Raw genomic sequence first — 21,498 nt, forward strand, 5'->3', positions numbered from 1 at the left:
GAGAGAGAGAGAGAGAGAGAGAGAGAGAAGAGTTACAAATAATACTGTATCTTTTATATCTAAATAGAAATTAAATATTATACGTACTAAATTTTTGAGTATACCACATATGATTTCGATATTGGTCAAATTAATTGGAGCACCTAAGATCCATGGATGCAGGGCCAACTTAAGCGCCAATTCCTTTTCTTTCAATACGAATGTATCCGCGTTTTTCACTTTACCTCCAAAGAGGTAATGCGTACCTCTCACTACTAAACCTTCGCCAAAAGCAGTTTCATTCAATGCTTCATCTACACCAAACGCATCGTCTTTTAGAAGTCTTCGATGAAGCTAAAAGCAATTTTAGTTATTATATACATAATTTATATAATTTATTGTTATTTGACTTCATGTTATATATATATATATATATATATATTCTTAAAATTTTATGTTACAGTAAAATATGCACACATAAAAGATAAATCTACAATAATTAATGATAACACTGGTCAACACCATCTTGGCCTTCAAAGTAAACGAAGTTGTTTCTGATAGATTTTGATTTGTAATCAGCGACCCGAAAAACCCTCCGATACAAATTTTCAAAACAATCGGTTACGAAAACATACAAAAAACCCTGACACAAAAGATTAAAAAACATAAAAAATTCAATTTGCTCTATTTCAGCGAAAAAAAGTTGGATCATAGCAATCGAATATGCGTTGGAAAGGGTAAGAATAATACTTTGAGACATCCGGCTGGATGCTGAAAAAAATTATTAGACATTTTATAAGTTGTTGAAAATGGCCAAAAACCTCATTTTGTGCACCTTTAAGTTAGAATATCTCAAAAACTTGACGTGATACGACATTTTCGCGGCCAAATTTGTAATTAGTGCATCAAAATCTATCAGAAACAACTTCGTTTACTTTAAGGCCAAAAAAATGTTGAATTTTTGTCGACCAGTGTAATCGATAATGTCTTCTTTATGATAATAAACTTGCATTAAAAAAAAATTTCTAATTTGTAAGATTTATGTTGTAAGTGCAAAGTAACATTTAAAAATGGAATCGCCCAAATATAGACTTTAAATTAAATTTTTATAAAATTTATGGTACAACTTACTTTAGATATAACTTCATACTGAACTTCATTTTGTCAATCAATTTCATTTTGAAATCAATTTTACTTATTATGATCTTACATTAGTCTGATACGAATATTTCATTATATTAAATAATTATACATACATATCTTATAATAACTTAAATTTTATAAGAGATAACAAATAATAATAATTACAAAAATTGATCAATTAAATTTGAACATTTACCATTAGTTCAACGTCACCGTCCTCCAAACTGCTTCCCCCCTGGGCGCGATCAACAAGAACATTTAATTTCAATTGCTTCTTTTCATCTTTGAGTGTAATTTTACTGGTCACTGGATAATAATTGCCAGATATCGGCTCCATCAATTCTAAATTCCATGTTGATCGATAATTTCTCACACGCTTTAACATCTCTCTTCCATTGCTATCCGTGTAAAACGTTTTGTCTGTTTGTAGATTGCTGGAGTACCTCGTGATTATTTCTTTACCAATCTTATCCCTAAAATAAAACAATTTATAGTTATTATTTAATCAATTTTTTATATTCAGATTCAGATTTTATAATTTTTATTTATGACATTCAGAAAAGTTTTATATATACATGAAAAGAACGCTTTTGCTGAAATATTTAAATTAGAAATAAAAATTTAGCTAGATAGATCTGAAAATAATTTTGTTAAACTATTAAAACAATTATTTAGAATATTTAAATGTTGATAACAATATATATTGGCAAAAGTTTTAATATTCTAGTAATCAATTTAAGCCCTATATAATAATTTTGATGATCCGAGCAAAATTATATTCAGATCTATAACTAAATTCTTAAATAATCCAGCAAAACCGTTCTTTCCGCGTAGAAATATATAAAATGTAAGTGTGTAATAAAAAATATAATGTAATTAGGCTTAATAATATTAAATGCTAATATTAAATACTTATAAATAGAAAATATAATATTTTACCATTAGTATATTACTAAGAATATATGTAGAATTTTATAAAATTAGAAAAAAGAGAAAGAATTTTAAATTAAATTTTAGAGATTTTAGAGATTTTAGAGTTTCGCATTGCCTATAGGCATATAAGAATTAAGTATTACGACAATAGTACTTGGCAGGTATTGGTCCAACGAGCCAATCAAATTCAATGTGCTGTTCTTCTGAATAAATTCGAACTACTTGACTAATCCAATCGTTTATTGTATGATGAAGTTCTTGCACAACAGGACCTATAAAAAATAAATTTTATGGAGTATTGCATTTATAATATATCATTAGAGAGAAGAAGAGAGAGAGAGAGAGAGAGAGAGAGAGAGAGAGTGAGAGAGAGAAGAGATAAAGTTGGTTCAAAATAAATTTTGTTGATAATACCTTTATATATCTTATACGATCCACTGTATGCAAAATTCCTAGCCGATAATTCTTTGGGTCTGAAGATATAGGCACCGGATGATCTATTAATAAAGTTCTTGTTATTACCCTCTGCTCCTATGTAGTAGTGGAAAGATTGTACGACGTTCATGTTTTGCTTATTCCAGTGTACTGTTAGATCACCATTGGTATTAACGGATATATTATACAGCTAAAAATTTGTATTTCGATTTAATTTGATTTAACAATTCGATTGTTATTTTCGAGATTATTTGATGAATACTTGCTTTATCTCTCTAAGACTAATTTTATTATGTTACAAAAAAAGATTATGGAATTGACTATCGAAATAAGAAAATTATTTGTAAAGTTTGTGAAGTGTCATAATTATTTGTCTTATAAAATATTTTATGCATTTATCAATATAGAATATGTTTTATTAATAACTTTTATAAGAGTGTTTCAAATATGAACAAAATCTTTTGTTGTGTAAGTAAGAATCAACATTGGTAGACGTACTTATACTAATTGAGAAGATGGACGGAATAAAGGCATAATTCTACTTAGGCCCTTTTTCCGGCAATTAGCTTTTTCATATATAATATTGATCGTAATAGAGAAGTATTGTAACATATAACTTCTTAAAGACATTATATAATTTCGTACATTTAAGTAACTACTGTAACTTAGTTTTCAGTTAAATCATTCATTATTTTTAATTACGTTCATAACCACGAGCTTCATTTACATGTAAAGGAAGCATTTCTAACAGTGAGCGCTTGGTACTGTTAAATAGAATGCCATTATGCACTTACGCCTTCGATAATAGGTCTGTTTTTTATTGCTGCATTCTGAATTGAAGTAAAACAAACGTATATTTGTTTCACTTCAACTTATTGCACTGTGTGTACCAGTTCAGAAAGTGCAACAATAAAAAACAGACCTAATGTTTCTTCTCCGAATTGTGCACGCAATTTACGCAAAATTTCGATGGCTTTAACGTTTTCATTCGTGAGAAATTGATCAACATAAATTTGAACGCGTCGTGCAGAGGCACTCGGTATACTAGACATTTGTTTGAATATTGCAACAACGATTATAGAAATAATTGTTGCGAGTCCACAATTATGTAGGGCGTGAAACAGACATTTCTAGTTGTCATTCAGTGTAAATACATTATCAACATTAATTTGTATTTTTCACACAAAAAAATATTGTTCATATTTAAACCATCCTTGTATTAAACGTTATAATTTAAATATGCTATTATATGATAATTAATTAATTTGTTTGTCTAGTAAGAAGAGGGGAAATAATATTTTAATGGTGTATAATATACATTATATTTTAATGTGATTTATATTATACATTTGTGTGGATCTACCTCATTACTTATGAAGCTGGCTGACTGAGGTTGTTCAACTACATTTTCTTGTATCTTTTTGGCGATGGCATAAGCTAGTATACCGAGAGGAGGAATATCTAAAGCGCGGAAAACGACTTCGTTTGTCGCATTGCTCTTTCTCCCTGGGATTTTTTGAACTTCTTTGGGAATTGGTACTATCTGTACGGTTGGATATACTCCTGTTTAATCAAACCTTATGTTATGTACAGCAATAGTTTATTAAAATTATTTTAAATTTAACAAAAACTAATGCTCGCAATTAATATATTTTTTATACATATTAAAAAACAAATAACCATATTAATACCATATAATAAAATTTACTTTAACCATGTAAATTTAATTATTGTAGAAATAGCAGAGAGATTACTTGATATATCTATTTCATATGGAAAATATTGCATACATTCTGATATAAAAATATTTGCAATTTGTAAATATATATTTACGTTCCTATTTTGGAAATTCTGGTCTCTCTTTCTAACTATATTCTTTTAATTTCGGACTATCTCTAACGTTATGCTTTTAAATCTTTGGACGGTAAGTTGACTATCAGAAATCATAATCTTTTAATTGATGGAGGAAGAATTAGAATTACCTATCTGTTTCTTGTCGCATTGAAGAGGACTTAAACTAATAAATAATAAGTTAAACCGTCTGAGTGTTAAATAGTTCATATTATCTTTTTACGACTCTTTTTACGATTATTATGAAATATGTTTATAGTGTTAATTTCGGCACTGTTAACTGCGGCGGCTAATAATCTTATATATTTGAATGATTTGATATTTATATATTAGTTTATTTCATATTATGTGATATTTTAGATCGAGTGTATATATGTGTATACATACCATCAGTGAGTGATCGAACAACATAAGAATTTCCTTGAACGGGGACGCGAATGTAAGTAGAAACAGGCCTGCTTAGAGGGTTGTATACTACAGCTATAAACGTATCACTTTTTTCGGAAAATGCACACGAGCTAATATTTAATTGCAAACATGTGAATATCTTAAAGGATGCTGCTGTACCACTTTCCATTCCTGACCATTTCCTGTTTCATAAAAATTGACAAAAAGTTGACTTTTTAAATTTTATAAAATAACATAATAGATTCGTAATGTTTGTATATACAAGGTGTCCGGTAAATTTTGACAAAGCATGCGTATGTAGATAGAACGGACTAAACTGAGTCAAAAAATCAACCATTTTCCAATTTTCGTAATAGTTAACAGGATTTAATTACTATAAATCACTGAATATTGGTTTTCAATCATTTTTTTACTCAAATACTATCAATTTTACAGAAAAATAACAAGGCACAAAAATTGTTTATTTTCTTCTCATAAAGTTCTGAGAATTTTTTTCAGAATTTTTATATCGTATTTTCTTATGTTGGTAAAAATAGTTACCAATAAGAAAATGCAGTACTAAAAAGTTGATAAAAAATTCTGAAAAAAATTTTTAGAGCTCTATGAAAAGAAAATAAACAATTTTTTTCTCTTGCTGTTCTTCTGTAAAGTTAGTAGTATTTGAGTAAAAAATTAATGAAGACCAATATTCGGCAAATTTTATTAATTAATATCTTGTTAAATATTGTGAAAATTGCAAAAAGGTAATGGACTTTTCGACTCAATTTAGTCCACTCTATCCACATACAAGCGCTTTGTCAAAACTTACCGGACACCCTTGTATATATGTATATTAGACTGACAAGAAAAAAAAAATTTTTTTTGAAATCGGCCTCTCAGCTCAGAAGCTCCCATTTCATACCAAAAGAACACCTCTAAATTTTTATCAAAAGATATTAAGATTTAAAGGTTGCTAGTGAACGATTTTTAAATCAAAATTTCGATTTTTATTAATATAATATATATTTGATTTGAGGCAAAAATAGCTTAATCCGGATTTTAAATGTGGTACTGTATGTTGTTTTGGTCATTGAACACGATGCAATAATTCATTTAACCCTACGATATACGCCTTAAGCTCGGTTAATGTGAAAAAATGACTAAATTTCGAGTTCAAGATCGATGTTAGCATGGTTCCAAGAGTTCAAATGGGTCGTTACTCCCCTCAAATTGTAGGTCTATTCACTCAGAACAAGATTCAGTTGGAATTTTCCCGGGACATCCTACAGAATCTTTAAAAGTTGCATTTAACTAAATTATAAAACGTTTTTAAGGATAGAAAACATTTTTTTTCTATCCTTAAAAATATTCTAAAGTATATCGCTTTGTGGTTTTGACATCCTCAAATCAAATGCTTCAATTTGATGATAAAAAGCTCTTAGAAAATGAAATGAGTACATAATACAAGAAAACATGATTTAATTAATTGAATTATACTACATATTATGTAGTATATCTTTTTTTTTTATATATTCATTTCATTTCCTAATAAAGTTTTTTATTGTTAAATTGAGGTATTTGATTTGAGGATATCAAAACCACAAAACGATATACTTTAGACCTTATAAAAACATTTTTTCTATCCTTAAAAATATTTTATAATCCAGTTAAATGCAACTTTCAAAGGTCCTGTAGGAGACCCCGGGAATATTCCAACTGGAATTGAGTACATAATAAAAAACAATTTAATTAATTGAAATAAACTACATAATATATAGCTTATTTCAATTAATTAAATCATATCTTTTAGTGTTATGTATTCATTTCAATTTCTAATAAAGAGTGTTTTATTGTCGAATTGAGGTATTTGATTTGAGGATGTCCAAACCGCAAAACGATATACCTTAGAACTTGTAAAAAAAATTTTTCTATCCTTAAAGACGTTTTATAATCCAGTTAAATGCAACTTTTAAAAGCCCTATAAGAAATCCTGAGAAAATTCCAACTGGATCTTGTTCTGAGTGAACAGACCTACAATTTGAGAGGAATAACCACCCATTTGAACGCTTGAAAGCTTGCTAAAATCGACTTTGAAATTTGGTTATTTTTTCACATTAATCGGGCTGTATTTTTTAAGGCGTATAACGTCGAGGTAAATGAATTATTGCATCGTGTTCAGCGACTAAAAAAACATACAGTACCACATTTAAAATCCGATTTAAGTCATTTTTACATCAAATCAAACATGTACTAAGGAAAATCAAAATTTTTATTTAAGAATCGTTCACTAGCGACCTCTAAATCTTAATAAGTATTTTTTGATAAAAATTTAGAAGTGTTCTTTTGATATGAAATGAAAGTTTTTGAACTGAGAGGCTGATTAAAATAAAAATATTTTTTTTCCTTATCAGTTTAATATATTATATATGTATATATAATATTACAAATCTGATATGTTTTTTCCATATAAAAACGTATTTATCTATGTAATTATTTATACTTTAACATTAAAAATTGAAATTAAAGTTAAGGTAAATCTTCCCAGCAGAATGTCTAAAAAAAATCGATGCATAAGACATCTTTAAGATATTTTTCAGAATTTTTTAAAGAACTCTTAAAGATATTTTAAAGTTGTCTCACATGCGTAAATTTTAGACATTCTACTTAATGGATCGGTAGAGAATATTTTATACCCTATAGCTTTCGAAATTATTTCTCCAGCGTGATCCATACTCTCATATAATATACGAGAGTAATCGTTCGCGACAAATTGTTTTTCAGTACCAGTGACGGCATCATGATGTTGCATCACTCCCATTGCTTCGCGAAAATGTTCCAAGGACTCGTCATAATTTTTTAAATTTGTTAGGACAACGAGTTGTTTGCTTGCCTAAAAATAAGCAGTTTATTACTTTGAAAATATCATTTACTTTAATTTGATAGATCAAAATTTTAATTATCTTTGATCATCTTACTTGCAACAAATTATTCCCTTCACGTTCAAAGTATTTCACGGTTGGTCTTGATGAAAAATAGCCAGTCCAGTAAGAGTGAGGATCGCTTGCATAAGGAAAGAAGTCATCGCTCTTAGTGGGCCACTGAAGATTCAAATCGTTCAAGGCCTTCAAGTAGCACAAGGGTGTCGAGTAAATTACATTTACTATAGAACCATTGCGCTGATTAGTGTATCTAAAAAGATTACAAAAGAATTTTTATAGTGTCAAATTATATAAAATATGTTAATATTTTCGAATTATTTTATTAAAGTTCGATAATAATTGAAATTTAAATTGAATTATTTTAAATTAAAATATTGACATAAAGTCCGCAAAATTTTTTAACTTAACGTTACATAACATGTTATAAACTCATCTGTGTTCGAACTCTAATATTAATATCTGAACTATTTCTTTAATCTCTTTATTACTAAAATCTGATATACTTTGAAACCGTCTTCTCTAGCTTTACCTTAAGCTCTTTATGAGGAATATATCTTCATTAAATCATATTTACATGCTTTTGTTCACAATGACCAGTTAAGCTAATCCGACTATTATTTAACTAACAATTTAACTAACTAATTAATTATAGCAAATATTAAATTATAATTATAGTAAATATTAAAGCAAATATTACAGCAAATATAAAAGCAAATATAAAAGCAAATATAAAAGCAATTAAAACAAATATTGAAATATTAAAATAGATATTAAAACAAATAACAAAGCAAAATATTTAATATCAAAATATATATTACATATAAAATCTTATTCCATTTTTAGTTTTCATAAGTTTTAACAAATTTTTAGTATAGTGGAGTTAGTATGATGCTTTTAAAACAAAATTTGTTTAAAAAATTGATGAAAGAGGCTTAATTATTAATTATGTGCTGCTTTATGTTAAAATTTAATTGTTTATATTAATTGTATTAACATTTTTATATTAAAAAACATCTTATGATACATATTTCATTAAAATATTTCGTTGTTAAAACATTACGTTAAAACAGCACATTTTAAAAAAGAATGTAATATAATTTTATATTGATTTCTTAATTTTTAATATACCGACTCATAAATAACAGTTAATTAAAAACAATAATAATTAAAGAAAGTAAAGAAAATTATAAATAATATCGAAATGTGTGGAATTGATGGAAAACGCAAATTTTTTTCTAAATCTGAATAATAAATTGTATGAGATATGAGAAATCTTTTCGTTTTTTTTTTCTTTAACCACGTTTGTAAACGTGTCAGAAATATTTCGTTGAATTAAGTTTAGTGACTTACTTGATCAGCTTGTCTAAGTTACCAAATACCATGTCAGCCTGTTGATAATGGAAATCGTCCCCCATAGTAAGAATAATGTGATTAGTTTTGTAAGCACGTGCTTGAATCTGCGCATATGTTAGGAACAGCTCCACCTGCCAATCGTACATAATTTTTACTTACCGTGGCACGAAGACGGGATCATTCGCGATATTGTAAAAATCGCTTCTGCCTTACTAGCGATGTCATCCTTTGCGAAGCAATAATATTGCTTTCTTTTTTACTACCTCGTAAGCATCGAACATATTTAGAAAAGTATGAATTGTAAAATTTAAGCATTTGACGTTAATACCTTATCAGCTTGTCCAAATTCATGAAGTACATTTCCGCGTGCTGATAAGTGAAATCTCCTCCCATTGTCAATATGATATGTTTTGTACGGTAATGACTAGCTTGCGTAACTGCATATCTCAAAAAATCATCGATCTACCACAGAAACACATTGTGTAAATTATGATTTTCGCATAAAACAAATCTAAAAAAAACTTCTTTAAAAAAAATACGCTAGGTGCATTAAAAAAGTATCGAATATTATATTTCTCTTAATAAAAAACGGATATAAAACGAAATAAATGCAATAATTACTAATAGTTTTAATTTGAATAGTTTTATGTTTTAACTATAAAATGTATGTACTTTAAACACATTATTTTTTATTAACAAGAAAATCTCATCAAACTAAAAGAACTATGCTCAGTTTTATAGGGGAATTTGGGCCCCGGATGGACAACTTTGAGACATGCCTAAAATTTTAAGGTAACAAAAGAGAATAAAAAATTCCATAAGTCCAACTTTATAGGAGAGTTTCCTGAGTGCTATCCAAAGTTCGCTATTATGACCATGTACCACTTTGGTACGGGGTCACTCCGAAGCAGCTACTGATCGCGATGAGATCCACTGTGGGCAATGTGGAAAATATTTAAAAAACCAGTCGCGTAAACATTTGTTGGCTGGGGAAGTGCTAGATTTCTTGGAACAAGAGCCTAGTAGTTCCACAAAAGCCCCACTCAACACATTTAAATATATATGTCATGCCTGTTGGTGCCATTATAAAAGAAAACTTACTAAAACGAGAGATGGAAACGTTACAATTAAAAATATTGAACAGTCTCTTTGTCAAATCAATTAAAACCTTTTGTTTCATACTTTGAGTGTCTCTTTCCTCTCTTCATCGATTAATATATATCACTTATAACTATTCATTTGAGGTCCAAAAAAGGTTTTAGTTGTCTTCGTCAAGATTGGACATATTCCAGATACTAGATGATTCGAGAAATCGAATAAAATCAGTCCTACATGGTACATAATACATGGTCATAATAGCCAACTTTGAACAGCTGTAGCACTCAAGGAACTCATTTTACAAAGTTGTGCATATGGAACTTTTTAATCCTTTTTTTATGCTCTACAATCCTAGTTAAGTCTCAATACTGTTCAGCCGAGGCCCAAATTGGGCACAGTCCTTTCTGATTTTTAACTAAATTTTTACACAGGTGTTTCAGTTTGAAAATTTATACAGTTAATCGCTATCAAAAATATTTTTAGAATCGATATCACTATACTCTCAGGCACAGAAAAGGATTTTTTTTATAGGTAAATATAAAGTCTTTCCATCGTTTAAATTTTATCATTAAAATCAAAATTTCCAAGCGGTAAAGGTTCTCTATTAAATATTTATATTGCTTTTGATAATTGTATTTTTTCTATTAAAAATTTTTGTTAATATCTAATAATTAGAAATAAATTGGTACAAAGCATCATAAGCCTTAGTTGCTAATTAACGCTTGAGACGACCTCGTTAGTTTATCGTTAAGAAGTAATGTCAATAACTATTATTTTGCGATATGATACATACCCTTCTGTCGATGTTGTAGTCTGGGCTATCAGGGTCATCAATCATTGGTTCATCGTTGCATAAAACATCGAAGCAAAATCCTGGTGGTGGACTGTAAGTGTTGAACATCGCAGTCGTGAACAAATCCGCTCGCTTACCTGGAAATAAATTTGAATATTGTATAATTTTGTTCATTATGTATAATATATGTTTGTTTTGTCTGCAAGAAGAACCTATTTCTACAAAGTGTCTTATCACGGAAAGATATTAAAACTAATCAACTGTTATTTTCGAATATGTTCAATTATTGAAAAAACAAAAATTACGTTGAAAAGAGGAATGTCTGCAATGTTTAATGGATATAAATATAATAAAATTTAATAAAATGTTTATATATAAACTTACTATATTGATTCAAAATTGCTAATAACCCTAATAATTAATATTTTCAAAGTGCGACCATTTGTACAAAACTAATCCTTTTTTATAAAAATCTTTTCTAACATGTTATTTTTAATATTGCTGACAATCTTTTTAATATAATTACTACTAAATCTGGTACTATTTTTGGATCGTGTTTACGGTCTTAAAAAATAATCATTTGCTTACTTGATTATTAGCATATTTTTCATCCACAAAATAAACTTATACACAAACATTTTATTAAATTTTATTTATACTCATTGAAAATTACAGATTTTTTTTCAATGCAATTAAATTTTTTTTTCTTTTATAATTATTATTGTTCACCATTATCAAAGATACTTTTTACCTAAATTTGGACTGCTTTTCCAAACAAATTCCATCGTTTTGTTTCTCAATCTTTTCTCTTTATCCTGATAATCGATACGACCAAATAGCATTCCATCAAATCCCATCTGCGCGAATAAAGAAGCTTGTTCTCTGGAATGACCGAAAGGATCTATTTGCCACCCAATACGTGGTCTGGCACAACTTCCGAATGTGTCGTTGAGTCGCCTATACAGATCAAGAATCAGCAACATATAAATTAAACTGATTCTAAATAAGAATTTATATAAAATATGTTTAAAAAACGAAATACATTTATCATAGGTCCGGAAATAAGTCGTTTCCGAGTTATAACCATTTTTATGTTAAAAAGTTGAAATTTATTTTTCATAATTATAATCATAATTTATTTCACAGTGTTTCAACATAAATAACTACATGTTTTATTTAAAAATTTTTTTACTTTTTATTTTTTAATTTTCCGGTATTTGTATGGTTACTGCATTATTTTTAGATAAACATAAACTGGTTAAATAGAATTAAATGAAATGTAACAGATTATATGAAATGTTCAAAATGACCACCTTCAACACGAATGCAGGCCCTTATTCTTCTATCAAAAGAATTCCGAATTCTTTGAAAAACAGTTGGATCCCTCCTTATTTCTTCGAATCCGTGGATTATTCTTTGTCTTAAGTCAACAATATTATTGAGCGTGTATCTAAAGATTATTTGAATCGAAATTATGACCAGAGATGAATAGAGCGTGGAAGTCCGATTGCCTGGCCTTCAAGATCACCAGATATGAATCCACTTGATTTTTATCTATGGAGTCACGTAAAGTCACTAGTTTACAGAAATGCGCCCAATAATATTCGAAGAAATAAGGAGAGATCCAACTGTTTTTCAAAGAGTTCGAAATTCTTTTGATAGAAGAATAAGGGCCTGCATTCGTGCTGAAGGTGATCATTTTATTTAATCTGTTACATTTCATTTAATTCTATTTAACCTGTTTATGTTTATCTAAAAATAACGCAGTAACCATATTTACAAATACCGGAAAATAAAAAAATAAAAAGTAAAAAAAATTTTAAAATAAAACATGTAGTCATTTATGTTACAGGCTATTATAGACTAGTGAGAGTCTAGCAACGATGAACGGCGCAATTGTTAGGTGAAAACCATACTTAGATGTTATATTAAAGTCTTTTATATTTATTTGTACGTTTCGACTTCCTTTGCAGTCCTCCTCAGCAATAATGTTACAAGTGTGATTAACTCACATGTCCACGACGATTAAGTCACTCGCAAATTAGCAAGGATGCAGTGATGTTAATCACCGTAGGACATGAAGCGTGTCGTGAAGCCATGTAATACATCTTAAAATGTCATACATTATATATAATAAATTTGAATAAAATCACGATGTGATGTTCTCACGTCAGTATACAATAACGTCGCTCAGATGTGAGCAAATTTTTTTAATTTTTTTAAATTTTATTACAGATACATACACTGAGAAAAAAATGCTGTTGATTCAATTAAAGTCTATATTACGGGCTGTCACTAACATAAGTGATTAATTAATTCATGCGTATATTTTATTGATATAAAGGCTTGATTATTGAAATAATAATTTATGCCTTTGTGTCAATAAAAATATACATGAATTAATCACTTATGTTAGTGACAGCCCGTAATATAGACTTTAATTGAATCAACAGCATTTTTTTCTCAGTGTAGTAATTATTACTATGTATTTTATTTGCGATGGGCTTAATAATTTCTGGTCCTCTCGTACTCCCTTTCTCAAAATGAGTACATCCGAACATGCTAAAAATCTAGCCGGACGCTTAAAAAAAAAGAGTACATGTCTGGAGAAAATCGGATGTTTGGTCACCTTATTCATGTTTGACAGTGCCACAGTGACTTAATAACTTCCGACCCCTTTGCTTACTCCCAAGTCCCAGAAGTAGTACAAAAAAAAAGTATACATTAAAATCATCTTCCAGACGTCCGAAAAAAGAGTACATGTTCGGAAAAAAGAATACGGATGATCACCCTCAATTTCTACTCAGTTTCTTTTTACCGAGTAATTTACTCAGTTTCGAGGCTCTCACGTGCTTTTGTGTGTGTGTGTGTGTGTGTGTGTGTGTGCGTGTGCGTGCGTGTGCGTGTGTGCGTGTGTGTGAACAAACACCTATATATTTATACCTGAATCCCCATGTAAACTGATCCACTAATGAATGATAATGAGTACAAGCTTCGTCGTTCATGCTCCATGCTCCTCCAATGATTTCCAATCGCCCTTCGTTGATTAGCATTTTGACGTCAGCACGTACATTTTCATCTTGCCGTAACCACCATTTCCAGAAGAAAGCGGTTTCCACGTAAATAAATCTGCAGAAGTAATTGAGTAATGTAAAATTTATATTTTAATATATGTGTGTTAAATAATATAAAATTTGTCAAATGAAATTTTTTTTATAAAGAAAATTGAAGATATAAGCTTTTAAAATGTCAAACTTATCATAAAAATAACAGATGTAATAACATTATCTATGCATATTTTATATCTACTTATCTGATAATGGAATGTTTTATATGCATGCTGATCTTATGAATCTTTATCGTATCGATGATCGTGTATTATTTCAGATTGAATTACCTTCTGCTTGGATTAGCTAGCAGTGCTTTGATAACACTGTCGAGAATATACTGCACACCAGCCTTTTGAATTGTAGAGCGACCTCAGTGAATACAAAATTTTTATTACAAGATTGTAAAAAATGAAATCTCTATAAATGTTTAAATCTAGTAAATATTAAGTAATAAAAAATAAGAAATCTCTAACATTTTTCTTATAAAAAAATATTACACTACTATACATATAGTGATACGCATAATATCATTCCAGGAATCTTCTAAGATGTTACACACACACACACACACACAAGAAAGTAATAATGATTATAAGCAAAACAATCTTCAATTATATCAATTAAAATATTATAACTGTGTGCAAAATGCATTATTTTCTTATATAAACTTTTAAATTTTATTATATCTCCTCTCTTTTTCAAAAATACAAATAAATATATTTTCCCTCTGTCATATTTTCATAATTTTATTATTAAATAGATTTATATATTTTTTTGTAATTGTATAATTTTATCATTTACTTACTTCCAAAGTAATATTGATCGACAGTCTTTAACCAACCGACATCGTCGTGAGTATGTGAAACCATGTGAATGTTAAGTTTCTTAGGATGTGTAGGATGACACGCCTGAAATTGATGAAAGTATATGTTAGATATATTCTATTTTTTGTAATTAGTTATAAAATTTTATAATATTGTACACATCAGATGAATTAAATTAATGATAAATATAGAGAAAAGCCCCCTATTATGAGCTAGGCGCCTAATATGAGATAGCGGCGTTTCTGCTAAACTAATAAATGCTATATCTATTGGTTCCACCATGAATTTATTGCTCTTGGATTAAAAACTATTTAGTAAAAAATCCATTATTAGATCATGCCTGTAATCTTTGTAAAACAAAATTTTAGAATTTGGATGTCTTCGAGTTTCATTGAGATGAGGCTTTAAACCTTGTTTATTATTTAATAAATAAATATTTGGCAATAAATTCTTCATGTAGTGATAGAGTAAGGTCGTACTAGTATAAGAAAAATACGGGATATGTTGAATTGTTTAATTATAGAAGTTAGATTTGATGATCGTAAAACTATAAGGCGTGGAAATCGTAATATGAGATACCCAGAATATTTTTAATATGAAATAACCCATGCTCCTATGTTATAGTGGAAATCGTTGCTAAAGAGTAAATGTTATTGTACAATAATAAAAAGAACAATCGGAATGAACATCGAGTGCCTATTTCTGCGATGCTTGATTCCAACTACCTGAAGACGAGTTCTGGGTATAATCTATCGCATGCTCATTTTTCACGTATGATACGCTGATTATGTTTGTTTGTATTTTAGAAACATGAAATAAAGTTTTTTAATTGCAATACTGATATACTTTGCGTTTTACTGTCGATTTCTTGGGGCATCTCATACTAGGAGCACAATTTTTTGACTTTGCGATTTGCTCCCTTTTTACATTTCTTTAATTTTTCAAAAAAAATGGGATTTTTTAAAATTAAATTTTATATAACATTACCTTAAAGCTTATTATAAATTCCCTTCAAAATGACCTATTATTTTTTTAAATTCTGCCCATAGACTTCTAGCATTTATCCAAAATGAACTCGGTATCTTATAATAGAGGCCTTTCCTCTATATAGTATATAAGAATAACGCATTCACCTCCGATTTTCCTGTAATTTTATAAATTTGTGTGTTTCCACAAGTAGAATATGTTCTGAGAAAGGAAATCGTCGCTTGAGTCTCGTTTTTTTTTAATTCAAAGTTTTTGGATGTCAGTAATTAGAAAAATAATAATTATACAATATAAATAATAATTATGAATGATATTTATTAATTTTAAAAAAATGTTAGACTTAAATTGCAATCCACATAAAAAGGTAAAAAATTTTAATCACAAACTATTCTATATTATACTTTAAATTATATAAGAAAAACTAATTTTTGTTTTAATTAATTAGGGCAGAAAATCTTTTTTCTTTTAAAAAGAATAAAAAAGAATACAAATTTTAAATCATAATTATTTTCTGCTATAATTTAAATTATATAAAAATTTTTGATTAAGTTATTAATTAATTAAACCAAATAAGCTTTATTTTATTTCTAGGAATTTATTGATGTTAGAGCATATAATACACTAATTATCTTTAAACTTTAAAAACAAAAAAAACGGAGCTTGAGCAATGATTTTTCTTCTCAGAATATAATCTACGCGTGGAAGTATACAAATTTACAAATTAACAGGAAAATTGGAGGTGGGTACTGCATAATTACCAAATTAATTTAATAAAAACGCAATTTTTATCATTACGTAGCAGACATATGAATTTGAAATTGATACGAATCTTTGAAAGCGGAATTGCAATTTGTGTTATTGTATATGCCTAATTACTTCAATTAGCAATTAATTTACGTACCTCATAGCCACACTTCTTGGTGGTCTCTGCATCTGGTGTAGTTCGTGGTATTCGTGCTGTATCACCAGAGGCAAAAAACTGCGTGAACGCCAATAATAGAAGAAGGAACGGAAAATTGTATCGCAACATAGCGAAGATGGTTGCTTCTTCCGACACGCAACGAATGTAACTAATGAGATAATGAAGCTGTACTTATATCGTTGACGGACCTCACTGTGATAGCTTGTCGCAGCAGATAAAAGACGATAAAGACAGCAATGCGTTCGATTTGAGCGTTTATACTGTAAGCTTTATTCTATTTTTACTCAGTAAAAAGTGTTTCTATATAATCATATATAAAAAAACTTGGCACTACTGAAGTTTATATTTTATAAGCAACATTCATTAAATTTGACACCAATTTTTTATCTCTTTTTTTGAAAATTTTAAGCGCATCAGTATAGAATCTTTTTGTAGATTTCTTTACCGTCTTTAATTTATTTCTAGCAAAAATAAGATTAATTAATCATCTTGACAGCCGCGTATTTACTATATTATTTTATAAAATTATTATTTAAAATTCATTAAATTAAATTTTGCTATTTTGAATGTTCTGTATGCATATACATATATGTATAATATTGCAACATAAAAGCTCAATTTTGATAAGTTGAGAATTTGCAATTTTTTAAAAATTATTGTATATATTGACATAAACTAACATGAATGATGTATTAAAAAATAAAAGTTATAAACATTTTACAATAGAGTAAAAATAGACTTTCTTAATAATGCTATTATTATGATGTTAAAAATTTTAAAATATATAACAAAAAATGTTAAAATATATATAATAAAAAATAATAATTAATAAGCTCTTTTGAAAATGTGTAATATAATGAAAATCAATCTACATTTATTATGAGAGTATTTATGTCAATTTATGTCAATGCGTACAATAATTTTATCTTTTGATAAATATTGATAAATCTTTTGATAAATATTGTTTTTTATTTTCATAAGTAAAATAAAAGATTAAAAACTTCTTATCGTTTTTTACCGAAATTTTAATATATGTTTTAATATATATATATTTGCATATATATACATATATATCTGCACTGTTTATCTGTTTCATACAAGTAATATATTTGTAAATTCTTTTCTCTTATTCCTTTAAAAAGAGTATTTATATACAGGGTGTATCTGAAATAATGTTCACTAAAAGAATCACTGAAAGATATCTTAAACTTGTCTTATACATCGATATTATCCGTTTATTCGGCATCTTTAAAAATTAATATCTCGTTAACTATTGTGAAAATTGCAAAATGGTAAGACTTTTCAACTCAGTTTTTTATTTGGAATAGTAGAGGAAAGCTCCCTATTATGAGCTAGGAGCCTAATATGAGATAGCGGCGTTTCTGCTAAACTAATAAACGCTATCTATTGGTTCCACCATGAATTTATTGCTCTTGGATTAAAAACTATTTAGTAGAAAATTCATTATTAGATCATGCCTGTAATCATTGTAAAACAAGATTTTAGAATTTGGATGTCTTCAAGTTTCATTGAGATGAGCCTTGTTTTTAAACCTTGTTTATTATTTAATAAATAAATATTTGGCAAAAAATTCTTCATGTAGTGATAGAGTAAGGTCGTACTAATAGAAAAATGTTGAATTGTTTAATTACAGAAGTTAGATTTGATGATCGTAAAACCATAAGGCGTGGAAATCGTAATACGAGATACCCACGATATTCCTAATATAAAATAACCCATGCTCCTATGTTATAGTGAAAATCGTTGCTAAAGTATAAATGTTATTGTACAATAATAAAAAAGACAACTGGAATGAACGTCGAGTGCCTATATATGCGATGCTTGATTCCAATTATCTGAAAACGAGTTCTGGGTATAATCTTATCGCATGCTCATTTTTCACGCACGCTGGCTGTGTTTGTTTGTATTTTAGAAACATTAAATAAAGTTTTTTAATTGCAATACTGATATACTTTGCGTTTTACTGTCGATTTCTCGGGGCATCTCATATTAGGAGTACAATTTTTTGACTTTGTGATTTGCTCACTTTTTACATTTCTTTAATTTAAAAAGAAAATGGAATTTGAATTAAATTGTATGTAACGTTATCTAAAAGCTTATTAAATTCTCTTCAAAGTGACTATTATAATAATGAATAATTTTTTTAAATTCTGCCTATAGACTTCTAGTATTTACCCCTAAAATGAACTCGGTATCTTATAAGGGGCCTTTTCTTTACGATTAGTGGGCGTTACTTTAGATACACTCAGTACACAGAGCCATTGGAGATTGTTCCTCTTATTTTTATTTTTACGTAAAGTACAAAAATGAAAATAAGAGAAGCAACTTTCAATGGCCTTGATCTTAACAAATGTTATTCAGAGCTCTGAACAACATTCAAGAGGTGTAATGTTAACCATCGATCAAATATCTTGGATATAGGGGCGTATTCACATCTTGACGGAAAAGCAGAAAATGGAAAAGCAGTAGCCAATCAGAACTCGCGCTGGTAGTAAGTAGTACAAAAAGTTAAAATTGTAAACTATCAGTGTGAGTTCTTATTGGCTGTTGCTTTTCCGCTTTCTGCTTTTCCATCGAGGTGTGGACGCGTCCTAATGCTAACGCCAGCCGAACTATAACTTCCACGCCTCATATCTCAAAAAGTACTTAATGAAAAAATATTATGTTATAGTGTTTTGAAGAGGCTCTCATGATAAGTTATAAGAATATGCAATGAAAAATAGGGATTTCCATTTTAAAAAGTTGATGTGACTTTGACCAGATCTTGATGAACGCCATCTTGGGAAATGCGTTTGTTAAATAAAGAAGTTTCAAGCTTCATAAGTGTATTATTTGCGCGACGTCTTCTGCGCCTGACTCCTAACGCCCTTCTTTTCAATTCTTTACCAAATTATTATAAAGTATCAATTGTGTGACTTGCATATAGATATCCAGTCTTATCGCTGTTGCGTATATACTTGACGTGAAACATAACCGTGTCTCTTGATTTTCTTTTAAAGTTTAAGAGAAAATGTTGTCTTTTGACCTGTCGAAATAGTTATGTGAAAGGTAAATATTATAATATTTACGTTTCATATGACTGTCTTTCCGACTTCTGTGTATTATTGGTTGCGTTCAGTAGAACACAACAGTTTTATGATTGTCTGCTGAGATAGGGGGGACTATTCCTCTCTTGATCTAAAAGCATATTCAATCAGCGCGAAAAAAAACTTCCAACAGTTGCAAAATAAACGTTCTGCTGAAAGCATTTGGCACGAACGTTTGGCTGAAAACCTTTCAATGGTGCATGGTTGGGCTGAGGAAATATACAAGACAGGTTTTGTTGCTGGGAAAAAAATTTCGGCTTCTTTTAATACTTCTGCTAATCCCAATTCTTTTGTTCCTCTTTTTTAATTTTATTCCTCCAGAATGTATTATAGTTCATTATGAAAATTATTCAAATCATAATAATTAGAAAAAATTGTGTTTTTTTTAAATCTTCTAATGTTATATCCAACACAATAAAATAATATTATGCTAAATAATGAAAAAGCCGGTAATAAGTTCTCGTCGGAAAATCGATGTTTTAGCTATTAGAGAATCTAAGTAAGGAATTATCAGTAACCTTTTTTTAGATCTTTACCAGATCTAAATATAAAACAATCATATTAAATAATTTTACAACAATTGTAATTAAAGTTACTTTTTCTACTGAACGCAATCAATGATTTTCATAATTTAATTATATTCCTTGTCAAAATTTAAGGGGGCACAGGCGAGCATCTTGCGTATGTTCCCTCAGTCAAGTTCCTTCAGAAGAATATGTGTACGCTCCAAATAACATTCCAACTATGGATTTTAACAAAAGTTTCGAGGTTTTATATCAAAGTTATGTGAAGTGATATTTGATATCATGGAGAACTACTTTGAAAAATAAAATATACCATTTTATCTGTGATATCTGTGTTTTCTTGTTGTTGTAGTCGGCAAATTTTATTATCAAATCATGTTACCTATATGTAATTATCTATTATCAGTATATATATATATATACACACAAGATATCTGAGCTGCTTTATAAGAAAACAAATTCTAACTGTTTTTCAATAATTTTTGTTATAAGCAAAAATTTGTTAAGTAGGTACGTACCTTTATCGCCTTCTCCCCTCGCTTCTCCCTTTATATCTCTCATTTGCCGGAATAACGACAACACAAAGATTGTCATTTTTTAAACATTATTGAATCAAACTGTTGAATCAAAACAATTGATAAAATGCGATGATGCAATATTGACATAACTGCTATCTTGTGATAAGTTTTAATAACTTTATAAAAATAACTTTATAAAAGAAGAACTGCCCTTTGACATTCTTAATTTTAATAAATCGATATAATGGAGTTATTACAACTTATCACAAGAGAACAGTTGTGTCAATATTGCATTATCCTATTTTGTCAATTGTTTTAATTCAACAGTGTTTCAGGTCAGTGGTTTCTGAGCAGTTGTAATAGAAGAATTTAATCTATTTCGTTTTCGAAAATTTTATTATGGCTACTTCATACTTTTAAATGACAATACACAAATTTATAATATAAAATTTAAAGTAATCATGATAAAGTGAATTGCATTATCAAAAGAGATTAATTAATTTTGAAATATGTATATCACGATCGCATCTAATATCTTTGTATAAATTAATTATTGTTACAAAATACTTATTATTTTTGAATAAATCAAGTTCTG

General features: G+C 28.5%; 1 protein-coding gene across 1 annotated transcript in view; it reads right to left on the reverse strand.

The window, feature by feature from the left end:
* The window catches only part of LManII (Lysosomal alpha-mannosidase II), an 18,517-nt gene extending 1,604 nt beyond the window's left edge, over nucleotides 1-16,913 (reverse strand). The window contains exons 1-15 of the mRNA XM_018510805.1: nucleotides 16,734-16,913; nucleotides 14,827-14,929; nucleotides 14,309-14,390; nucleotides 13,855-14,040; nucleotides 11,663-11,868; nucleotides 10,912-11,048; nucleotides 9,018-9,151; nucleotides 7,704-7,917; nucleotides 7,422-7,618; nucleotides 4,729-4,931; nucleotides 3,854-4,053; nucleotides 2,470-2,680; nucleotides 2,210-2,327; nucleotides 1,319-1,595; nucleotides 88-333 (exon numbers count right to left, since the gene is read on the reverse strand). Of these exons, the coding sequence (XP_018366307.1) occupies nucleotides 88-333; nucleotides 1,319-1,595; nucleotides 2,210-2,327; nucleotides 2,470-2,680; nucleotides 3,854-4,053; nucleotides 4,729-4,931; nucleotides 7,422-7,618; nucleotides 7,704-7,917; nucleotides 9,018-9,151; nucleotides 10,912-11,048; nucleotides 11,663-11,868; nucleotides 13,855-14,040; nucleotides 14,309-14,390; nucleotides 14,827-14,929; nucleotides 16,734-16,862 (2,643 nt within the window). The 5' untranslated portion in view covers nucleotides 16,863-16,913. The remainder of the gene's footprint in view (nucleotides 1-87; nucleotides 334-1,318; nucleotides 1,596-2,209; nucleotides 2,328-2,469; nucleotides 2,681-3,853; nucleotides 4,054-4,728; nucleotides 4,932-7,421; nucleotides 7,619-7,703; nucleotides 7,918-9,017; nucleotides 9,152-10,911; nucleotides 11,049-11,662; nucleotides 11,869-13,854; nucleotides 14,041-14,308; nucleotides 14,391-14,826; nucleotides 14,930-16,733) is intronic.
* Nucleotides 16,914-21,498: the final 4,585 nt, after the last annotated feature.

Source organism: Trachymyrmex cornetzi, unplaced genomic scaffold, assembly GCF_001594075.2.
Source record: "Trachymyrmex cornetzi isolate Tcor2-1 unplaced genomic scaffold, Tcor1.1 scaffold35, whole genome shotgun sequence".
NCBI classification, from domain to species: Eukaryota; Metazoa; Arthropoda; class Insecta; order Hymenoptera; family Formicidae; genus Trachymyrmex; species Trachymyrmex cornetzi.